Below are 23,285 nucleotides of genomic sequence, written 5' to 3'. Positions count from 1 at the left end.
CATTAGTACAGTGACAGTGCATATTTTTAGCACTGATTACTGTAGTAATGTCACTGGTCCCCCCAAAAGTGTGAGTTAGGGGTCCGATCAGTCCGCCGCAATGTCGCAGTCCCGCTAAAAATCGCAGATCGCTGCCATTGTTGGTAAGAAAAAAAAAAATAATAATGACATAAATCTTTCCTGTAGTTAGTAGACGCAATAACTTTTGTGCAAACCAATTAAAATTCGCTTATTGATTTTTTTTTTTTTTTTTTTTTTAACCAAAAATATGTAGCAGAAAACAAATTGGCCTAAAATGTTAAAAAAAAATATTTTTTTTATTTTTTTGCAAATGTAATGATTTCCCACTGCTATATAACATTATAGGGGGCAAGAGATGGACAATTTTGGCAATGCATGAGGCAACAGGTGATCATTCATGACAGGAGATGAGGCAATAGACGGGCAATACACAAGGCAACAAGTGGGCAATCATTACAATACATGGCCTATTATGCAACTGCATGAGGACCTAATGGGAAATTCTTAATTCTTTTTGTGTTCTACTTATAAATATGTATATAGATCTAACCTACTGGATGGAAAAAGATCCCTGTAACATGCATTAACCCACAGCAGCCAATCAGGATTTATCTTTCCCTGGTGAACCTTCTTAGAAGGGGGGTGAGTTGAGACCTTGCATTGATTATAGGGTCCTCAATTGTATCACGGTCAAGAATGCATACCTGATGATTGGTTGCTTAATTTTTTTGCTCCTTTTGATTTATTGAAGTAGTCGGCTTTTTATTGGTCCAACCAATGTATGATTATTAATACATTTGACACATTTGTTAATTCTATTATAAAAGATTTAAGCTTTATTTTATTCATATCATTTACTGTGTGATAATCGCTTATTCTGATCTTGTCCAATAAAAACGATTCGCACAATATTCTGTGCCGAGTCTTCTTTTTTACCAATGATTAGATGATTGGTGATTGGAATGTGATCAGTTCATAGAGAGTCATCCATTGGGGTTTTATTAGTGAGATGCATTTCCAGGTCTGGGGCCAGAAGAGTTCCAGGAGTTCTACTCTGTCCACAGTTCCCAAACCAAAAGGAGACATCCACCACATCTTCAATCTTAAGGCCCTAAATGTCCTCAGCTGGGCCCAGGAGTTCTGCATGCAATCCACCAGGTCATAGCCTCTCTCTTTATCAGAGAAACGTTTTCTTTGGTCCACCCACATACCTGTACTGCGGCAGGGTGGCCATTCGGCCAGAATCACGTACCTCTACATCATCTGCATTTCCGGGTCTGCGGCATCAACGCATGCTGCTGGCACTCAGCTCCAGCTAGATACAGAGAGTCAATCAGCAGGTCCAGTGGACATGATGTCCACCGGCACCCAGCAATCGTTCCCGAGAGAGGCAGAACACCGGTCTGCCAAAGTTAACAAGGCAGATCGCCGTTCTGTTAGTAGGGAAGATGGAGATCCTGTGTTTCTGCTAATGGAGGAAGGAGATACTGGCGCACAGAGATTATATATAGTCCAGCCAGTAATAAATATTTAAAAATACCAATGATCAGGGTAGAGGGTATTCCATAAAATGCCACTGGTCTTTGGTTATGGGGGTACAATAAAGGAATGCATGGGACCACCTGCGGCTGCTGTCTTCAGAGTTGTGACTGGTTCTGTATAGACTAAGAGGAAAGGCCTGTAGAAGGAGCAAAATACTATGAGCACATAGCCTGTCTTGGAAATTAATAGGGCTTGGAGCATAGAAACACGCTCAGTGCGCTGAAGATTAATACGTACCAAACGCTATCAATAGCTTGTACTGAAAAGTACAATGTACAGCTCTTTTGTATAAGGTTTCCGAGCGCTCGGTAGCAAAGGAAATGAACAGACACGCTTGCTGTAGTCAATTCGATGCTATCTGGAGGTTTCCTCTGAGTAACTGACTCCTCCAAGACACAGTAGGTTTATTTAACAAAAGGGAGATACAGGGAGTGGCTTCAAGACCACCAATCACAGAACATGTATACATTCAAAAAGTACAATGGGCAGTGCTTATGTAGAAACACAGACATGTGCAGAGATGAGCAGAAATGGCTGCCATCTTATGGACCTGTCTGTGTTCATCCATAAACATTACCTGTTAGTGGATCTAATCAAACGTGATTCATATATAAACCAGATTTGATAGTGACCATTCTATTTGTTCCAGTTGATGAGGCTTTATCTGCATTAGATAATAGCAGCAGTGTTTCAGTCATACCGATCGAATGTGACTAAAAGGTACCATCTATTAATCTTGGTAAAATGATAAGAATTTCCATATCACAAACATAACTCAGCAGTACAGGGCCCCGAACTGCGGCTATAGATCTGTGCGATGGACTCTCTTTGCTACTAGTATTGTGCCATCTCGTCCAATGGAAGGTTTTCACTAACAAGTCTTTCCTGCAATGACAGTTAAAGCGATAATCACTGTGAATAGCGATTATCGGTAAAACCGACACTGGGAGACATTATGACTATTTAACTAAAGAAAATGTCCACAATTAAATTTCCACAACATAGCCTTGCTTCTCTTCTCATCTGGTACCTCCCATCCTTCCGGTGATGTCACTTCCGCTGTGCCTTCCATACTGGTTAGCATGGCTTCTAGGGGCTCCTCCAGGCTCCCCAGCCAGCCATCTCTCTGCCCAGCAGCCGGAAGAGATGACAGCAATTCTGCAGGATGGTTCTAGAAGGATCCACACCCACAGACTCTGCCACTAGATAAGCACTTGTACTGTATATCTTACCTCTGATGGACGAACATAGGACGGGGCGGTTCGTGAAGGCCATCCACAAACTTTCTCAAATGTTCGCGAAACGCAAGACCCCATTCACTTTAATGGCAGGCGAACATTAAAAACCTCCAGGTCATATTTGCAGCCACAAAATACTTACTAACTGTGCACACATAGTCCCACAACATGGACACTGACATACCAGAAGTATTGCTATTGGGAAAGTTGCCATAAACATTTATTTTTTTTCTTCAGCCAAAAAAATTATTTTTTTTTTTTTCTAAATCAGCCAGAACTGACAGCAGCCGGTAAATACATGTCAAATACATATAGAGCCCATTCACATGTCTGTAAAATGGGTCCGCATCCATTCCACAATTTAGCGGAACGTTTACAGACCCATTGAATTTCAATGCCAATCTGAAAAAATTAGGCATTCACAGGATACAGAAGTAAGTGTCGGCCATTCCAGGCCCCAAAAATTAGCCAACAGGCTTTTACCTGACAGCAAAGAACAATGTATTCTGTGGCTAGAGGTACATTAGGCATTCACAGGATAAAGAAGTAAGTGTCGGCCAGTACAGGCCCAAAAAATTAGCCAACAGGCTTTTACCTGACAGCAAAGAACTTGATTTTCTGTGGCTGGAGGTACATTAGGCATACACAGGATACAGAAGTAAGGGTCGGCCAGTTCAGGCCACAAAAATTAGCCAACAGGCGTTCACCTGATAGCAAAGAACTTGGTATTCTGTGGCTGGAGGTACATTAGGCATTCACAGGATAAATAAGTGTCGGTCATTACAGGCCCCAAAAATTAGGCATTCAACGGACATAAAAGGCCTTTTATGCCGCTGTATTTACCTAAGACAAGGACCATGAATTGTTATGGGTGGTGGCGGATATTTGTGGGCTGTCATGAGGAATTTGAATCAAACATGGTCTACTGGTCACCTGTGTTGAATTCCTCCAAGATCCATGCCTCATTCATTTCTATAAATGTGAGGTAGTCAACACTGTCGTGAGCTAGGCGAGTGCGCTTAATGGTCACGATCCCCCCTGCTGTGTTGAACGTCCTTTCGGACAGGACACTGGACGAAGGGCAAGCAAACAGTTCCATTGCAAATTCTGCAAGCTCTGGCCAGAGGTCAAGCCTGCCCACCCAGTAGTCCAGGGGTTCATCACTTTTCAGAGCGTCCACATCGGCCGTTAACCCGATGTAGTCGGACACCTGTCGGTCTAGGCATTCCCTGATGCTGGATCCGGAGGACAGCTGTGGATGGGTCGGCTGAAAGAATGATCTCATATCAGAAGTGACCAACACATCTTCAAACCGCCCTCTTCTTGCAGTCGCTGTTGGATTGCTACCCGCAACTGTTTCTCTGTGAGTGGAAATTCCTCTGCAAGCGCACGCAAAAGCAGAATGCAGCATTTCCCGAAGCAAGGCCTGGAAGTGCTGCATTCTAACAGCCCTCTGTGATGGTGGTAACATTTCCATAATTTTTTGTTTGTACCGGGGCTCTTAGTACATTGCCACCCAGTACAGGTCCTTGCCCTTTATGCTTTTTATATGGGTGTCCCTCTTAAAACACTGGAGCATGAAGGCCCTCATTTGCACTAAACTGGAAGCGTTGTAGTGGCCTGGCTCCTGCTCCTCATCCAGGATAATGTCATCCTCTTTCTCCTCCCCCATCCACGGACAACACCAGGTATCCCAGAAAGATTTAAAGCATGCTCTTCTTGCTTCTCCTCATCCGCCCCGGTACCATCCTCCTCTGACTCCTCTTCAGACTCCTGTTGTTGACTTGTCTCAGATGGAGTAGCCCCCCCTGGGAATTCATCCAGCATTGCTACTTTCTCATCTTCCTGCTCCTGCTCCTCGACGGCTTGATCAATGACACGACACAATGCACGCTCCAGAAAGAAGGCTTAAGGTACGATGTCACTGATGGCGCCCTGGCTGCGACTGACCAGTTTGGTGATCTCATCAAATGGCCGCAGAAGTCTGCATGCATTGCGCATGAGAAGCTACTGGCGCGGTGAAAAAAACCCAAGCTCCCCAGAACCTGTTCTGCCGCAGAGTTCGTACAGGTAGTCGTTAACTGCACGTTTCTGCTGGAGCAGCCTATCAAGCATATACAAGGTTGAGTTCCATCACGTTGGGCAGTCACAATAAAGACATCCGACGGGCAGGTTGTGTCGCCGCTGAATCTCAGCAAGGAGAGCCATGGCTGTGTAAGATCTTCTGAAATGGTCTGAGATTTTCCTGGCCTGCCGCAAGACGTCCTGGACCCCAGGGTATTTGACAACGAATCGCTGCACGACCAAGTTCAGGACATGTGCCATGCATGGCACGTGTGTAATTTTGCCCTGTTTCAGTGCGCTCAGCAGATTGGCACCATTGTTGCACACCACTTTACCAACTGTCAGATCAGCGGTGTTAGCCACTGATCTGCCTGTGTATGTAAAGCTGAAAGGAGTGCAGGAGCAGTGTGGCTCTTGGCTTTCAGACACAACAGACACAGCACAGCATGGCAATGTCTCACCTGGCATGCCGAATAGGTTCTGGGGATCTTGGGGGGCGCAGCGGAAGAGACGGTAGCAGTGGAAAAGGAGGAGTCAGCCAAGGAGGAGAGGGAGGATGGAGGAGGAGAAGAAGAGGCAGGCCTGCATGCAATCCGTGGTGGTAAAATCAAATCTACACGGGTGCCACGGGTTACATGCTTGACGGCCGTCAGAAGGTTCACCCAGTGGGCAGTAAAAGTTAGATACCTTCCCTGCCCGTGTTTGCTAGACCACGTGTCTGTGGTCAGATGTATCTTGGCACCGACACTGCGTGCCAGAGATACATTCACTTGCCGCTGAACATGGCCATATAGCTCTGGGATGCCCTTCTGTGAGAAATATTTCCTTCCTGGGACCTTCCATTGTGGTTTTCCAATGGCCACAAATTTTCTAAAGGCCTCCGAGTCCGACAAGGCAGCGGTCAACCGTGGGCAAGAGTGTTATCCAGCGTCATAATTTTTTTACGCTCCAACATTTGGGCCACGGAAGCCTGTCTTTTTCCAGAAAAACTTGAGGACGGCATGATGGAAGGTGGAGTGGAGGACAATTGTGAGCAGAGAGGTGAAGGAGAAGGAGAAGAGGCTGGACGTGAGAGCCTGGAGTGTGGCTTTGTGGGTTCTGACGGCATTGCTCCCACTGGGCTCGGTGATGGGAGTCTAGGTGCCTTCTTAAGGCGGTCGTCCCTAGGTGAGTGTTGGGCTTACCGCAAATTATGCGTTGACTGCAAAGGCTGCAGATGGCAACGCTGTTGTGAGCTACGGACACATTAAAAAAAGCCCACACTGCAGAGCCATGTGCCGGTGTCCTGGGAGCGCCAGATGTGACCGTACATGGTTGATGGCTTTGTCCCTCGTGTGCAATGTAAGTTCAGCCAGCTTTTCCTCCCTATCTGTTGGTCCATCTCTCCCTCTAAACTCTTCTCCTCTTCCTCTCTTGTGGGCACCCACGTGATGTCCATAGACACAACATCATCGACGTCACCTTCCCCGCCACTAAGATTTGAGATCTCGGAGTAGGCAGCAACAGCGGGGACCATCCTCCTTGGGCTGATCTGGGTACTGTCGTCAGACTGCTGGGTGGCGGCTGTTGCTACCTCCTCTACCTGATCCGATGCCAACAATGGCTGCGCATCGCAAATGGGGGGCCACTAGTTTATCACACCAGTTATGAAAAATATTTTCTAGTAACTTTTGTCACTGTGTCTAGCAGAGTTAACACAGCGAAAGAGGCAAAATTTCTGCAGTACCCAAATTCACTAGAATATGCTTTCTATATTAGAAAGTATATTATAAATGTATTACACCCCTATATACTGCACAGCAAACAATAGTACACCTATACCAGTCCTTAAAAGGACTTTTGTGGACATATTACCAAGCGATCTGTGTCACTGACAATCTGTCCCTGCTCCCCACAGCAACCTCTCCCTACACTGACAAAAGACAGAATATGGATAGTACACCTATACCAAAAATCAGTCCTTAAAAGGACTTTTGTGGACCTATTACCGAGCGATTTGTGTCACTGACAATCTATCCCTGCTCCACACAGCAAACCTCTCCCTACACTGACAAAAAGCAGAATGTAAAATGGCAGCCAGATCAGGTCTATTTATAAGGTATGGGGTATGTCCATGTGCTGAAATGTCTCAATTGGCTGTACTGTACCACCTGATGGATGTGTCATAGGTCAAAGTTCTTTACAATGTGAAAGAATATGGCCGCAGCGAACATTGCCATATGTTCGCATGATCGACGGACAGCGAACTAGCAAAGTTTGCCACAAACCGACCTCCGGACAAACCGCAAAGGCCATCTCTAAAAGGCGCCTTGACTGGGACCAAGAAGACGATGTGAAGTCAGGCCTTTTGCCTAAAACTTGAGCTCGTCTGGGATTTGAACCCGGGACCTCACGCACCCAAAGCGAGAATCATACCAACGAGCCAAGAATGCCACCTTAGCTGCAGAATTTATTTATTTTATTTTTTTTGCAAGAAATAGCCTTCTCCTCTGCAGAAATCTTCTTGCTTGGATGAAAGAAGTTTACAATCTTTGCCTAATTCGAAAATATCGAAAGCCAAGGAGAAATTTGGTCAGGGCAAAATCCCCCCCTTTCTACCAGTAGGGTCTGGAAACAAACTCATGGTCTTGCAGCTTGGACTTTCTGTACCCAAAGGTGGATTGTTACCCCTTGACTGAAGGAGGCATATACCAAGCGTCTCCTATCACCAAATTCTCAGAAGAGGCTTTTCCCACACTTCAAATCGCAGGGGGGAGCCCATGTGGAGTTAATTTTCACCTCTGAGGAAGCCGTCAGCACAGAGATGATTTTACCGTCACTTGCAGGTATCAGTGATCGCCTAACCCTTTCTCACGGCAGTCAGTTGAGACCTACATCCAGATGGTTTTCACCTTTATTTGACAAAGAGTTTCAAAAGGAGCCTGCAGCCCTCTTTGAACATACTGCCGACAATGTAAGTTGTAAAAAGTTGAAATTGCATCCAAAGCTTAGCGCCCTTAGTGATACCGTATTCAACTTCCACATCAACTGCAACAGGTGCTGACTAGCCCCCGTTCACTGCTGCCACTTTTCAGCACAGTGGGAAAAGTTTGATCAGCGTACAATTCAATCCCTAGGAAAAAGGATTTGTTTGCTCTTGGCTTTAGAAATGCATGCTGACCTCGTCTCCAAGTTTCCCAGTGTACTTGACCCTAGAAAATATATTTTTTAGCAAAATATGCAGATGGCATTGTAGGAGGCACTTGGCTTGGGCTATCAAAAGGCACTTGTTGGATTTAAAATAAAACAAAATATCTAAGTGCATTCAAGAGTCATTGGTCTAGGGCGGTGATCACTAAATGGCGGACCGCGGGCCACACATGGCCGTGTCATGTTTCCATTCGGACCACCGCGGTACCGCTATTTAGCAGCCTTTTCTTCCCCTGCCGTCGCTCTGTAATCCATTCCTCACAGAGCAGACAGCAGAAGGGAGGACAGTTCTGGATGGAGGGCGGAGCTGGGCAGAGCTGCCCGAGTTTAACAAGCAGGGATTGGCTGCTAGGATGAAGGGCAGTCCTAGCAACCAATAACGATCTTGCAACACCCCCCTCCATCCAAATATGCTGTGCCTGTGCCTCCCTCCAACCTTCGATCTGTGTAAGCAAGGTAAGACAGTAAGGGAGGGTGTGAAGTCCCAGGGAGTGAGGACACTAGTTTGAAAAGCTGAAAATGAGGAATGTGTGTGCTGAGGACAGTGATGTGTGTGTGTGTATTTGAGGACATCGAAGTGGAAGAGCTGTGGTGTGTGTGTGTATGTTGAGGACATTACAGTGGAGGACAGAGGATTGTAATGTGGGGTGTTGGGGGGAGGTTAGGACATTCAAGTGGGGAGGCTGAGGACTGCGATGTGGTGGGCTGAGGACATCATAGTGGGGGGGGGGGCTAAGGACATTAAAGTGGAGCCCTGACGACTGTGATGTTCGGTGGGCCCTGAGGACATTAAATTGGGGGAGGCTGAGGACTGTAATGTGGGGGGGGGGGACTGATGATTGTAATGTGGAGAGAGCTGAGGAAAATAAAGTGGGGGACTGAGGACTGTAATGTGTGTGTGTGTGGGGGGGGGGGGCATTAAATTGGGAAATTGGGGGAGGCTGAGGACAGTAATGTGTGTGTGTGTGTGTGTGTGTGTGTAGGGGGGACATTAAATTGGGGGAGGCTGAGGACTGTAATGTGGGGGGGACTGATGATTGTAATGTGGAGAGAGCTGAGGACAATAAAGTGGGGGACTGAGGACTGTAATGTGGGTGTGTGTGTCATTAAATTGGGGGAGGCTGAGGACTGTAATGTGGGTGGGCTAAGAAATGTAATGTGGGGGACAATAAGCACAGTAATGTGAAAGGGGCTGAGGACAGTAATGCGGGATAGCTCAGGATTGTATTGTGGGGGGGGGGGGGGGATTGTGGGGACAGAGAACAGTAATATGGGGGGTGGGTGATGTAAATAGGGGCAGAGGATAGTACTGTCAGGGGGGGGGAGGGGGTCGATGACAAGGAAGCGTGAGAACATTACTGTGAAAGGAGTGGAGGGGGGTGATGTAAAGGGGAACCTGAGGACACTCATCAAGAGGGGATCTTGATGTGAAGGCGGAGGGGACTGTGATGAGCAGTGGGGACTGAGGGATTCAGATCTGTGCATGTGGTGCACACATCGCGGGCTGAACTACCCGCGAGAAACATAGAGAAAGAAGTCCTTGACCTTTTTTTTCCAAAATCGCGCAGAACCAAGCTGCATGGTGCTGAGGCAACATGCTGTTTGGCACATGCGAAAAGACGCCACGGGTTCTGACATGATATTCGGACCTCTGCTACAAGAAAATTTTACTGACTGGACCTCGATAAATATTAAATCAATACCCCTGGTCTAGGGGAATGATTCTTGCTTAGGGTATGAAGGGTCCTGGGTTCAAATCCCAGATGAGCCCCTTGTTTAGCATACGACTTAGCATTCTATCTTGCTGCTTTTATTAGACCATGGCTAATTCTGTGCAGGCAAAAGTGCTTAATGGCTCTTGCATCTCCAAAGTGTGGGAAAAGCCACTTCTGAGAATTTGGCGATAGGTGGCGCTTGGGTTCTGCCTTCTTCAGTCGAGGGGTAATAATCCACCTTTGGGTACAGGAGGTCCAAGCTGCAAAATCATGAGTTTGATGCTACAAAATATCCTTGATAAAGGCTACATCGTTAGCCGAAACGTGTAGGATAAATACTGGATGACCTCTGTGAACACAGTTCCAAGCAAGCAAGCCTGGAAAAACAGAGAATCTCATCCAAAAAAAAGTCACCTTATTTTCACTTATGTCACGGAAACTATTTCCGAACTAATCTTTCCTCTATGCACCTTGGGTCTATAACCCAACACCTATGCACATTATGACTGCTTGTTATATTTTAATTGAACGCATGTCTTTACAATAAATTACCCAAGATTTTATATATACATATTTAATTGTGTATCAATCACTTGCCCGCAAAGTCCCACAACTTGGCCTGAGGCACCAAAAAAACCCCTACATCAAAAGGCACTTGTTGGACTTAAAAAAAAAAAAGAAAAAATCTCTATGTGTATTAAAGGCTCGTTGGTCTAGGGGTAGGATTCTCGCTTAGGGTGCGTGAGGTCCTGGGTTCAAATCCCAAAACCCTAACTTGCAGCTTTGATTATACCATGGCTGAATCTGTGCAGGCAAAAGTGCTTAATGGCTCTTGCATCTCCAAAGTGTGGGAAAAGTGTCCAAAGTGTCCAAAGCGGCTTCTGAGAAATTGCCGATAGGTGACGCTTGGGTTCTGCCTCTTTCAGTCAAGGGGTAATTATCCACCTTTGGGTACAGGAGGTCCAAGCTGCAAGACCATGAGTTTGGTTCCAGACCCTACTGGTAGAAAGGGAGTGATTTTGCCCTGACCAAATTTCTCCTTGGCTTTCCATATTTTCGAAAAACGCAAAGATTTTAAATTTCTTTCATCCAAGGAAGAACAAATTTTGTAGAGGAGAAGACTATTTCTTGAGAAAAAAAAATTCTACAGCTAAGGTGACATTCTTAGCTCGTTGGTCTATGGGTATGATTCTCGCTTTGGGTGTGAGAGGTCCCGGGTTCAAATCCCGGATGAGCCCAAGCTTTAGGCTAAAGGCCTGATTTCACATCGTCTTCTTGGTCCCAGTCAAGGCGCTTTTATGCTATGCTTGAACTTTTGCAGTGCCCTTGTCTACTACTCAGCCTAGTCCAGGAAGCAGGCCAATAAAGGCAGCCAGCTTTCAGCTCGTTGGTCTAGGGGTATGATTCTTGCTTTGGGTGCGAGAGGTCCTGGGTTCAAATCACGGACGAGCCCATGTGGAATTAATTTTCACCTCTGAGGAAGCCATCAGCACAGAGATGATTTTACCGTCACTTGCAAATATCAGTCATCACCAAACCCTTTCTCACGGCAGTCAGTTGAGACCTACATCCAGATGGTTTTCACCTTTATTTGACAAAGAGTTTCAAAAGGAGCCTGCAGCCCTCTTTGAACATGCTCCCGACAATGTAAGTTGTGGTCAGGGAAATGAGCCGAGATAGAGAACATGACAATAATTAAATAACTACGGTAGTAGCGTGCCAAAACCGTCGTTCGGGCAGGCCTGTAAAATAAAGAAGGAAGGAAGAAGAAGGGAATGTTGTAGAAAAGGGGCAGTGGTGGGAGGGATAAGCGATCCCTGCACCAGCCCAGAAGAGGCGGGGGGCCCCGACCTTAAATAGGCGACTCCTCCCCTCCCACAACTCCAGGCTCCGCCTTCCCATTCGTGGTCAGGGAAATGAGCCGAGATAGAGAACATGACAATAATTAAATAACTACGGTAGTAGCGTGCCAAAACCGTTGTTCGGGCAGGCCTGTAAAATAAAGAGGGCAAAAAGGAGAGCATGCGAGTAACTTTTAATACAAGGGCATTGTATGCAAAACAAAACTCATTGGCTAACTCGGTAACTCTTGTCTGAGCTTGCCTTCACATTGGGGTATGCAACTGCAGTAGGCGGGGGATTCCCACTGCCCTGGTCTCTTGAAGATATGCACAGGAATGCTAAGGCTGGAGGCCGCCATTGCTGTCCCTAAGCGAAAGGATTGACCGGAGAGGGCGACAGGATCGCACCCTAACTTACCCAGCAGGGTTCTCAAGTACTTGACGAACCTGGGCGTGGCTAAAGGCCTGCCATAGAGGCTCAGCAGGAGAGCATCACTAACCTGTCCCACCCGGATAAGTCGATTCAGCAATTGCACAGGGCACCATCTGTTGAAAGAAGCATACAGCGGCAGGTCGACTGGTGGCCCCAGTTGATTGGTCTTGGACTGTTGGAGTGTCAGGACAATGAACGTCCACCCTAACTAGGTCTGCCCTCGACATGTGGTGGTACTGAGCGAGTTCCCGCGGTGAACTTGTTTGGCAGCAGGAACCTGTAGAAGGCCAGGTACATGGCTATCTTGATGGCATCATAGGACTCTGCCTCAACGGCTTAGTGTCCGACAAGTCAGCCAAAGCCCAGAACCAGCAGCCGTTGATTGGTTGACAAAACTTAGGCTTGCAGCCTTCCAACCGAAGGATGCCTTTTGGAATGTTCTTGATGGGCCTTGATGCCATGAAGGTACCGCGACTGGGGTACGTGTTGATGTGAAACTGAACTCCGGAGAGGTATGGTTTAATTATACTGTGCACCAGTTCTAAGTTAAAATGGCAAAAGGAAGAAAATGCCCCGATGGTTCTAACGACAACGGGTCCAAACAGAAATATTGAACTCTGTGCTGAACGTGAAGATGATCAGAGCTCGCACGTAGGAGCGTCTGGTGTTGGGTGACAGTGCTGACTGGGCTAGCATAAACCCATGGGCCATGAAAACAGCTAATCCAGGATGAGTTCCTGGAACGGTGGTGGTTCGTCCTGGATTTTCTCTTCCGTGGGATGTGCCCAGAGGAAGACCTGTAAGTTTGGAGCGAGAAAGGGCATCAGCTGCTGAATTAAGAACGCCTGGCACATGCTCGCAAACCAGGTGGAAGTGCAATGTGTCGGCCAACCAAGTAAGTCTTCTGACTAACCTCCTGATGGCGAGGGAGGAGGACCGCCCCCGTTGATGAAGTCGCCTGCTGCCCCGTTGCCGGTGAAGCACTTGTAGTTTGGCCCGCCCAAAGGAGCCCCCCCCCTTTCTAGCAGCAGCCATTGAGGGGTAATATTAGAAAAGGGCCAAGGTGGAATTGAAAGATTGCAGATTTAGCGTTTCTAGGACAACTGTACCTGAACCACCTGTTGTCCCAACAATGGCCACAAACCCGGCATGGCCCGCCGCGTCAGTCCATAACACTGGAGAGCAGTCTGAACTACGGCAATGACCAAGTTCATGCCTTACCATTGGGCCAAGAACTCATCCCACATGGACAAGTCCATCCTGGCCTGACCGTTCTGTGAGATAAAGCTGCCGCCACGCTGAAGACCCGGGGGAAGACTGAGAAGTCGGTACACAAAAGCGCTTGAAAGTTGATGTTGAAGGTGCGACTTCCATGGTCAGGAAATCATCTAGGTAATGAATTATCACTGGACGGCGGCTGACGTTCAAAAGAGCCAGCACAGCGTTTCTGCTAACATGTCAAACATTAATGGGCTGTTCTTGGCCCCAAAGGTCAAGCGGACAGCGAAAAGTAAGACCCTTCCCACCTGACACCATGCAGGTGCCACAACGACTGGTGAATGGGCCGTAGTTTGATGGCATCGGATATGTCCGTTCAGTTGAGCCAGGCAGCATCACTGGCCTGCAAGATCGCCTGGATGGCATTGTCCACAGAGGCGTACTGTAGAGAAAAAATTCCTCAGCGGGGAGGAGAAAATTGAGGCTAGGCGTGATAACCGAATGAGCCACTGAAAGGTCAATAATCAAGCATTTTTTGTTGTACTTGCCGGTGGTGAGCCCAATGGGTTGGTACGCCAACAAGAAAAACCAAAAAGACGGCGTGCCAAAAGGCCCAAACATAAAACCTTGTCAACCTCTGACTGACAACGGTGTTGACTGCGGAGGGGTCGGATAAGGCCGACTGTAAATTGTTACCCTCCACCGGTAGAGCGACTGGCCCCGACTGAAACCCTTCTGGGAAGCCCTGTAAGAAACTTGACTAAATCTTTGAGAAGGGTGGAACTCCAGGAAGAAAGCCCGGGTGTCAACGTGTCATTTGGTCAGCAATTCCTTCGGAAAGAGTCGGTTGGGGCGCATGGTCTTAGCGTGCGCCCAAGAGCAGGTAGAGCAGACATGCAACAACTTGCGGTATTGAACCTACAACCTCCTGCATTGAAGTTGTTGCAACCTGCGTCTTGCCCGGGAACACGATACCTGTCTAGCCTGTCTGTGGAAGCTCTGTGATCGACTCTGCTGGTACTGGGGTTGACGTCGCTGATGACGGTGGAATTGGATTGGAGGAACACAAGTTGGTGGAATGGGAAGGCACAGTTGGCGCAGGCTGGAGGAGTGAGCTCGGCGAAGTGGTGGCAGAACAAGTCCATATCCAACTAGCCCCAGTCTGCCCTGAAAGTTAAACTGGGCTGAGGCAGCGGCCGCCTTGGCCGAAAAACAATGGTAACGTGGAATGCTGAGCCCCCGTACTTGTACCCCAAATCAACCACCCTGTGCAAGTACAAATCCAAATCCCCCCCTGCGGTTTGGGAAATTAAAGCACATCACAATCCCTAGCCAGACCAAAGCCAACACAAACTCAGGGATGGACAAATCCTTGTTCAACCTGGGCTTCTTGACCTTGAGCACCCCAGACAGGATCGCCGTGGTTATGGGTCTTACTTCCTATGACATCCTAAGATGCTAACAACAGGGACATGAGGTAAACGTCTTTGCCCTCCCGGATGTCTTTCTTGATGCTGGGAGGGACCATGTGAGCTGGCGTGATATGAGCAATAGCGGCCGGGGAGGTTGGAGTACCTGCAATGACATGCTGAAAACTGTTGGGGCAGCAACCTGGGAGTGTGGGAAACCCCGGGATGAAGGGGCGGGAGCCGGGGTTTCTAGATTTCTCCATCCTTTGAATCAGGCTGTTGATGGAGGATAAGACGGATGCCATAGTGGCCTGGATCCTGACTAAGGTATTGTGCATATTGTCCTGCGAGCCGGACCCCGACTGCGGAACTGTATAGGTCGACAAAACCTGAAAAGTTCAGCCTTCCTGACGGTGGCCGGAAACGGAATTCCTCCCTGTCAAGCCTTGGCTTCCTCCTGTGGTGGGGACCGGAACCGGCTTAGGAGGCCTGGCTGGCGTACTAGGTAGGGAGGAGCGATCCCCTATATCTGACGCGTGAGACAACCTGGAAAACATGAAGGCAAAGGTCATGAAACATGAGCGGATGAACATGTTTAACTGCCGTGTCCCCCCCCAAGGTTTCCTGGGAATAGACCAGTACTAGCGAGCGGGACGTGAGGCCCTAACTAACCCAGCGGCAGGTAGAGGCGCTGTCTATGAGTTGGGCCTGCGCTATGCCAAGTAATGAAATGGCGGGGTGTAGGCCTCTGGGAAGGTGACGCCCTCTCTACACTAGTGGGGTTACCGAGACACTAGCTATGATTTGGACCGATGGGCGAAAACCTCCGCGTGAGGATGGGTGTTGGTCTTGGGCTAACTGTAATTGACCTACCTAACTACCCCCCCCCCCCCCCCAAACCCAGGTAACCATGGAAGAGTATGACCAAGTGAGACAGCATGCCTGCAATAACCTGTGAGGGGTCTGAAAAGACTTGGCTGTACGTCCGATAAAGACAGGCCCGGAGCAAAAAAAAAATAGGCGTAGGGCCTCATGAGGGGGTGGACAGGGGACACGACAATGGAGGGGTTAATGGTGGGGCTGTGGCCGGTGGTAAAAGGGGGCCATTGGCTAGCAGTAAGGTGGGGTGGGGTCAATGGTCTGGTAATACTGGGAGGGGGCTCGGAATCTACAGCAGTGCCGCGTGGGGACCGTTGGAAGGAAGAAGAATCCCTGCTTTGCAGCACTGCTGTTTCCTTATGGAGGACTTTGATGCATTGTTTGGCCGGCTCAGGGAGGCTGCCGCCTCGAGGGGGCCGGACTGGTTGCGGGCGCAGGTCTCCTCTCTGTTCGAGGGGGAGCCTGCTGCGGTGGGGGACGGGCGTTCCCGCGCTCGGCGGGTTCGGCCGCCGGAGCGTTACAGCCCTCCTGTGTCCCCCCGAGCTGTGCGCCATTTTGGGAGCCCACCCGTGGACCCTCCAGGCTCGCCGGTCCGGCGTTCTCCTGCGGGGACCGGCGGGGCCTCTGGGAGGAATCCCCTGCAGCGGCGGAGCTCGGCCGGGCGGGGTCCCGCTCGCACGTCCTTGCCGACCCCGCCTGCTCATCTGATGGATCCCGGATCTTCGGCCGCCCCGGCCGGTGTGGATCGTGCGGCCGGGACGGCTCAGCGAGGGAGGCGGCTTCCAGCGAGCGCCGGCCTATCGGAGGGAGCGGCCGGTGGCTCCGATCGGCGCACGCCCGGTGCGGATGGCTCGGCGGTGGATGGCAGTGCGGGGCCTAGTCAGAAGAGGCCCAGGCGGGGAGACGGAGGAGCGGCGGCCTGTCGGCGGCAGGGGGGGGAGGGCAGTCGGCCTGACCCCGTGATGCCTTCCAGTGTTGTTTCGGTGGTGGAGCCTGCTGCGGTGGAGGAGCTGTCCGAGGGGGAGCTGTCGGGCTCTGAAGAAGGAATGGTCCCTGATCCTTTGCCAGCGGGGGATGCCGGATCGGCGGCGGCGGGGCCTGGCCCCGCTCGGCTTGGTGAGTCTTTCAATGTGACTTCTGTTTTGTCTGTGTTGCAGGCTCTGTCTGGGGGGTCAGGGGCGGGGCCTAGCCGGGGGGGGCTCGGGGGGGCGAAAGGGGTGCCTTGTGAGTTAGGGGCTCCTGCTGCCCCTCCTCTGGCGGGACATGGGGTCGGGGGGGCTGGGGGGGTGCCTCGGGTGTCGGGGGCTCCTGCTGCAGCGCCCGGGGGGAACCGAGGGCCCGCTGCCTCTGGTGTGGGGGCTGGTCTGGGGGATCTGTTGGCGGGGCTGCGCTCTTTGGTGCAACGCTTCGAGGGATCTGGAGGCGGTGCGCCAACTGCGGCGTGGGGCCCGGTGCCGCCCCCCTGCCCGGCAGTGGATTGTGGGGTCGCGGCTGGGCCGGGGGCGGTGTCTGCCGCTCCTGGGACGGCCGTTCCGGAGTCGGTGGTGGCGCCGCCAGCGCAGACGGCGGGGGACATGTCCGCGGACCCCAAGACTGCAGGTAAGGATGCGGATGTTGTTCGGCTCGCGGATGCGGCCAGGTGTGAGGTGTATGTGTTCTTTGAGGGCCCCTTGGGGGCGCACCTTAAGCCCGAGGTCAGGGAGAAGATTTGGAAGGATGAATATGTCGAAATCTTCACGTTGCTTCCCTTGGAGAAGTTCAATCGGGATCGGGTGAAGCCGGAGGAGTCGAAGAAGGAGGACGAGGAGCGTCGGCGCTATAGGTTGATTCCGCGCACTTTTGGTAATTGGCTGCAGGCCTTCGCCATCTTTGCGAGCGTGGTGGGGGAAAAGCGTCCGGAGCATTGCTCCGCCTTGTTTTGTTACCTGGATGCGATTGGGGAGGCGTACAGGGTGTATGGCGGGGTTGCTTGGCTCCGGTATGACGAGCAATTCCGCCAACGCAAGGCGGTTCGCCCTGCGTTGCGCTGGGATCATAAGGACATTAGCCTGTGGATGCGCCTCATGACGTCGGCGAGGGCCTCGCCATCCCCTTTTCCAGGGACGGCCGGAGGTCAGAACTCCCCTGGACAGCCGGCCGCAAAACGTAGGGGTTTCTGCTGGCAGTTTAACGAAGGGGCGTGCAAGTTTGGGTCCGCGTGCCGTTTCAAGCATGAGTGCTCCGGCTGCGGTGGCGCGCACCCCCTCTCCCGTTGTTTTAAACAAGATAAGTCGCGTTCAGGAGACGCTCAGCAGAAGAGGGAGGACGCCGGTGATGGTGGAAAGGATGCGTCCTTTTCTAGGTAGGTATCCGGATCGGGCGGCTGCTCGTTTGCTAGAAGCTGGGTTTTCGGTGGGGTTTATCATTCCGTGTGTTATGTCCGCTGTTCCCCCTGTGGTGGACAACTTGCGGTCGACGCGACTGAATCCGGGGGTGGTGTCGGACAAGTTGGCCAAGGAGGTGGCATTGGGTCGCATGGCGGGGCCTTTCGCCCGGCCGCCTTTGGTCGACCTGGTGGTGTCCCCTTTGGGTTTGGTGCCCAAGAAGGAATCGGGTAAGTTTCGGCTGATTCACCACTTGTCCTTTCCCAAAGGGGGGTCGGTCAATGACTGCATTGACCCTGAGGCCTGTACGGTGTCCTATACTTCCTTTGACGCGGCCATATTTTGGGTGCGTCAATACGGGCGGGGTGCGCTGCTGGCAAAGACGGACATTGAGGCGGCTTTTCGGTTGCTTCCCGTCCATCCGCAGAGTTTTCGGCTGTTGGGCTGCCAGTGGCTGGGCTCGTTCTATGTGGATCTGTGTTTGCCCATGGGTTGTTCCATCTCGTGCGCGTTCTTTGAGCAGTTCAGCTCCTTTGTGGAATGGGTCGTGCGGGAGGTGGCCGGGGTGAATTCGGTCATACACTACTTGGATGATTTCCTGTGTGTAGGCCCTCCTTCGTCCACTTTGTGCGGCACTCTGCTGGCCACTGTTCAGCATGTCGCGGAGCGCTTTGGCATTCCGTTGGCGGCAGACAAGACTGAAGGCCCGAAGACCGTGATTAGTTTTTTGGGAATCATTATTGACTCGGTGGCTATGGAATGTCGCTTGCCGGAGGACAAGCTGCTGGACATTCAGGCGGAAATATGCTGGCTGGTCGGCAAGCGTAAAGTGCAGCTTCGGCGGTTGCAGTCCTTGTTGGGCAAGCTTGCTTTTGCGTGCCGTATCCTGCCCATGGGTCGGGTTTTCAGCCGGCGTTTGTCTGCTGCTACGGCTGGTGTCCGGTCGCCGCATCATTTTGTCACGTTGACGGCGGATCACGTGGAAGATTTGCGGGTCTGGCATGTGTTTCTGTCGTCCTTTAACGGTCGGTCGCTCTGGCAAGGGGGCCCGGTCAGCAGCTGCGATCTGGAGTTGTACACGGATGCGGCTGGCTCAACGGGTTTTGGCGCCTTCCTCGGGGGTCGATGGTGTGCGGAGCGTTGGCCGGCGGTATGGCGTGAGGCGGGATTCTTGCGGAATTTGGTTCTGCTGGAACTTTTTCCGGTGGTGGTCGCGGTGGAACTGTGGGGGGCGGATTTCAGGGACAAGAAGGTGCGGCTGCACTGTGACAATATGGGTGTGGTGCAGGTTATCAATCGGCTCTCCGGTTCGTCTCCGCCGGTGATCGGATTGTTACGTCACTTGGTTTTACGTTGCTTACAGTTGAATATTTATTTATATGCTGTTCACCTGCCCGGTGTGGACAACTCAGTGGCTGATGCTTTGTCTCGGTTTCAGCTGGACCGATTCCGGGAGCTGGCGCCGGAGGCGGAGCAGCGGGGGGAGCCTTGTCCGCCGGGACTGTGGCGCATTGCATTGGGATCGCCTCGAGCCTGCTCAGAAGGTCGCTGAGTGCTGCTACATGGATGGCCTATTCGAAGGTATGGCGGGAGTGGGCGGACCTTCTGGAGCGGGTTGGAGCTGGTACGGTGAGTATGGTCTATCCGTCCCTGGTAATGTATTTCTTGTGTCTGAATTTTGAACGAGGGGTGTCGCCCTCGGCCATCGGCCGCAAGCTGGCGGGCTTGGCTTTTATGTTCAAAGTTGGGGGTCTCCCCGACTTTACAAAGGATTTTGTGATTCGACAGGCCTTGAAAGGTTATAGGAGGGGTTCGCATCGGCCGGATGGCCGTCGCCCAATTTCGTTTGGCATACTAGGTGAGTTGGTGCGGCAAGCGGGCTGCGCATGCTCTTCCGAGTATGAGGCCTTGTTGTTCAAAACGGCTTTCGTTTTGGCCTTTTTCGGGGCGTTCCGTATTGGCGAATTGGTAAGTTGCAACCGGAGGGTTCCTGGTGGCCTTTTGGCGGGTGAGGTGAGTTGCTCTGGCTCTTCAGTGGCGATTCTTCTGCGGAGGTCCAAGACCGACCAGTTGGGCAAGGGTAAGTATGTTCGCCTGTATCGGGTGGAGGGGTCTCCCCTTTGCCCCGTTTTGGTGGTGCGGGAGTTTCTGAGGGCACGCCCCCCGTTTGGGGGTTCCTTCCTGGTGCACTTGGACGGGACGTCCTTGTCCAAGTTTCAATTCCGGGCGGTGCTCCGGGGGTGTTTGTCTGCTTTGGGTTACAGTCCTGGCGAATATTCGTCGCACTCCTTCCGCATCGGGGCGGCTACTGAGGCCGCCAGGTGGGGAGTGGATGACTCTGTTCTGAAACGTATTGGTAGGTGGGAGTCTAACCGTTTTAGGCTGTACGTTCGTCCTCATTTGTTGTGAGTGGTTGCCCTTGTGTAATGTGTGTTGCTTTGTTGTCATGTTTCTTGCTGTTTTCCTTACAGAGGGACCGGCCTGCCTTATATGGATCCTGGGGCATTCCTATGTGTTCTGGGGGGCTAGGCGGGCGGAGGTTCGTCCAAACGGGCGTCAATTGGGGTTTTCCAGGGGGGAGGCCGTTGTTCGGTGGATAGGCGTTCCGGGATTGATCTGGTGCAAGGTCCTGCCGGAAGTGCACCGTTTTGCTCGGCTGGACAGGGCGCCGGGCGTCTTGGTGCTGCACGCTGGGGGTAACGATTTGGGTGTCCGGTCCATGCGCCACCTGATCCGCGATATCAAATTTGATTTTCTGCGGCTGCGCACCTCCTTCCCTGATATGATCATTGTTTGGTCGGAAATCGTTGGCCGTACCTCGTGGCGTTTTGCGAGGTCGGCTGCGAGGATAAATAAGGCCCGTATTAAAGTGAACAAGGCTGTTGGCCGTTTTGTTTGCCGTAATGGGGGTTTGGTGGTTAGACACCGGGAGCTGGAGGTTGACACATGGCGTTACCTGCGGAGCGACGGAGTGCACCTGAATGCTGTGGGCACCGACTTGTGGGCCCTCGGCATCCAGGACGGTGTTCAACGGGCTCTGCGAGTGTGGCGGCGCTCACAGGTGTAAGGTGTCACACCTGTGTGCTGTGGCGGTTGGGGGTCTTTGGAGGCGTTAACAGATTTTGGTCAGTGCATAGGGTGACCCATCCAAGGTATGGAGCCCTCTAGTGGATCCCGGTTAGTAGGGGATTAACCGGGAAGTGGTAAAGAAGTGGTATCAGGGGTGAAGTGTGTTTGTTCCCGTGCTGGTGTTTTGCGGCTGGGGACCGTTGGATTTTTGGATACTGATACCGTTTTTGAATTGGAATTTTTGGTGCCTCCCAAGACCAACAACCCCTTTTCTTGATATGATACTGGAGTATTTATGGTTCATGTTTAAAATGTTTATTTTGGTATTGTGTTTTTGTTAATAAAATGGCCTACCAGGCCACATTTTCTCCAAGTCGGTTGTCAGCAGTATTTTGTTTAGAATTAAGAGAAAGGGGTGAGTACACGTAAGATCAAGAGTGGGCATCGGTTATACCCCAATCAAGACAGGCCCGGAGCAAAAAAAAAAAAAAAAAATAGGCGTAGGGCCTCATGAGGGGGTGGACAGGGGACACGACAATGGAGGGGTTAATGGTGGGGCTGTGGCCGGTGGTAAAAGGGGGCCATTGGCTAGCAGTAAGGTGGGGTGGGGTCAATGGTCTGGTAATACTGGGAGGGGGCTCGGAATCTACAGCAGTGCCGCGTGGGGACCGTTGGAAGGAAGAAGAATCCCCGCCCTCCCGCCCTTGAGCTTTAGGATGTGGAACATGGAGCTGGAAGCTGCTTGTGGGCATGTGGGTTGTAGAGTGTTTGGTGCTGGCGGTTGGGGGTCTTTGGAGGCGTTAACAGATTTTGGTCAGTGCATAGGGTGACCCATCCAAGGTATGGAGCCCTCTAGTGGATCCCGGTTAGTAGGGGATTAACCAGGAAGTGGTAAAGAAGTGGTATCAGGGGTGAAGTGTGTTTGTTCCCGTGCTGGTGTTTTGCGGCTGGGGACCGTTGGATTTTTGGATACTGATACCGTTTTTGAATTGGAATTTTTGGTGCCTCCCAAGACCAACAACCCCTTTTCTTGATATGATACTGGAGTATTTATGGTTCATGTTTAAAATGTTTATTTTGGTATTGTGTTTTTGTTAATAAAATGGCCTACCAGGCCACATTTTCTCCAAGTCGGTTGTCAGCAGTATTTTGTTTAGAATTAAGAGAAAGGGGTGAGTACACGTAAGATCAAGAGTGGGCATCGGTTATACCCCAATCATGCTCATGCGTTCCGCCTGTATGGGTGAAACAAGAACGGTTGGCGCCTGAAGTGAGATGACATAAGCGCCTGACTCAACAACTGACGTGCCCTGTGAACGCCAACCCTATGCGTGTCGAGAGGGGCTGTACTGAAATGCCCACCAGAACCTGCGACTGAGGGGGGGGGGGGAGAGTTGGACTAGGCCCACCCCCAAAAGAATGTATTTGCTAGGATGTGAACAAGGAGCGTGGTCGGAGCGTGTCCTTGCAAGTCAAGGCCCGGGCGATAGGCAGGAAGCCAGGCGAGGGGGGCGGGAGCTATGGCCAAATCGCCCGAGAGTTGCGACTGAGAAAAACATTTTTTCCTTTTTTGAGATGTGGTATCTGCTGGAAACGTCAAAACAAGACATATGTTACAAACAAAATGGCCATGTAGCTCAACATGATAGCAAAGAAAACAAAATGAAGTATTTGCATGAAAGTCTGTGCTGGTAACCCCCCCCCCCCCCCCCAAGGTGGATGCCAGAGTGAGACTGGATGGTGGGAGGGTGATACGGCCAGGGGGCTGCCTGTACAGGATGAGAGCTGGTGCAACCAAGGTGCGATTAAGTGGCAAAGAAAAGTTGCTTCCCATGAGATATTTATAATTTTTTTTTTTTTTTTTTTGATGCAGCAACCAACCATCTGGATGGCAATCAGGGATGGCATTTGAGATGTGCAAAACTGGGGGGGGGCAGGCAGAATGGCGGAGGAATTTGAAAGGACTGCTGATTTGGAAATTTTGTATCTAGGTAATGTAACTGGAGAACTTGCCCCCCAAGTACTTGTGAAAGTAGAGTTCCTGAACCCTACCCATCAAAACATGTGTATGTGACCTGTTCCAGGAAATAAGGTTATCGGAAATATGACACAAAGGAAGAAAACAAATTGCCAATAAAAAAAAAAACAGGTTCCTAAAACAGGCTTGCAAAATAATGACAAGTAAACAGGCTGCAGCATGGTGTAATTTTTTACAAGAACACTAGGTGTCACCAGTACCCGGAAAAAACACAGTCTGTTATAACGAGAGGGGAACTGCTGTGAACGTTCGTTCGTATGGAAGTT

General features: G+C 50.8%; 2 protein-coding genes across 2 annotated transcripts in view; both read left to right on the top strand.

The window, feature by feature from the left end:
* The window catches only part of LOC309550833 (uncharacterized protein), a gene marked incomplete at both ends in the record, with an annotated part of 112,429 nt that overhangs the window by 8,847 nt on the left and 80,297 nt on the right, over window positions 1–23,285 (top strand). The window lies entirely within an intron of this gene.
* Window positions 17,965–23,285, top strand: part of LOC309549366 (uncharacterized protein) — a gene marked incomplete at both ends in the record, with an annotated part of 51,593 nt that continues 46,272 nt past the window's right edge. Inside the window, one exon of the mRNA XM_082249584.1 lies at window positions 17,965–19,069. Within this exon, the coding sequence (XP_082105710.1) occupies window positions 17,965–19,069 (1,105 nt within the window). The remainder of the gene's footprint in view (window positions 19,070–23,285) is intronic.

Source organism: Pelophylax lessonae (assembly GCF_965119305.1).
Source record: "Pelophylax lessonae genome assembly, chromosome: 1".
NCBI lineage: Eukaryota > Metazoa > Chordata > Amphibia > Anura > Ranidae > Pelophylax > Pelophylax lessonae.
The sequence above is the reverse complement of the archived record's forward strand: the minus strand, read 5'-3'. Positions and strand labels throughout refer to the sequence as shown.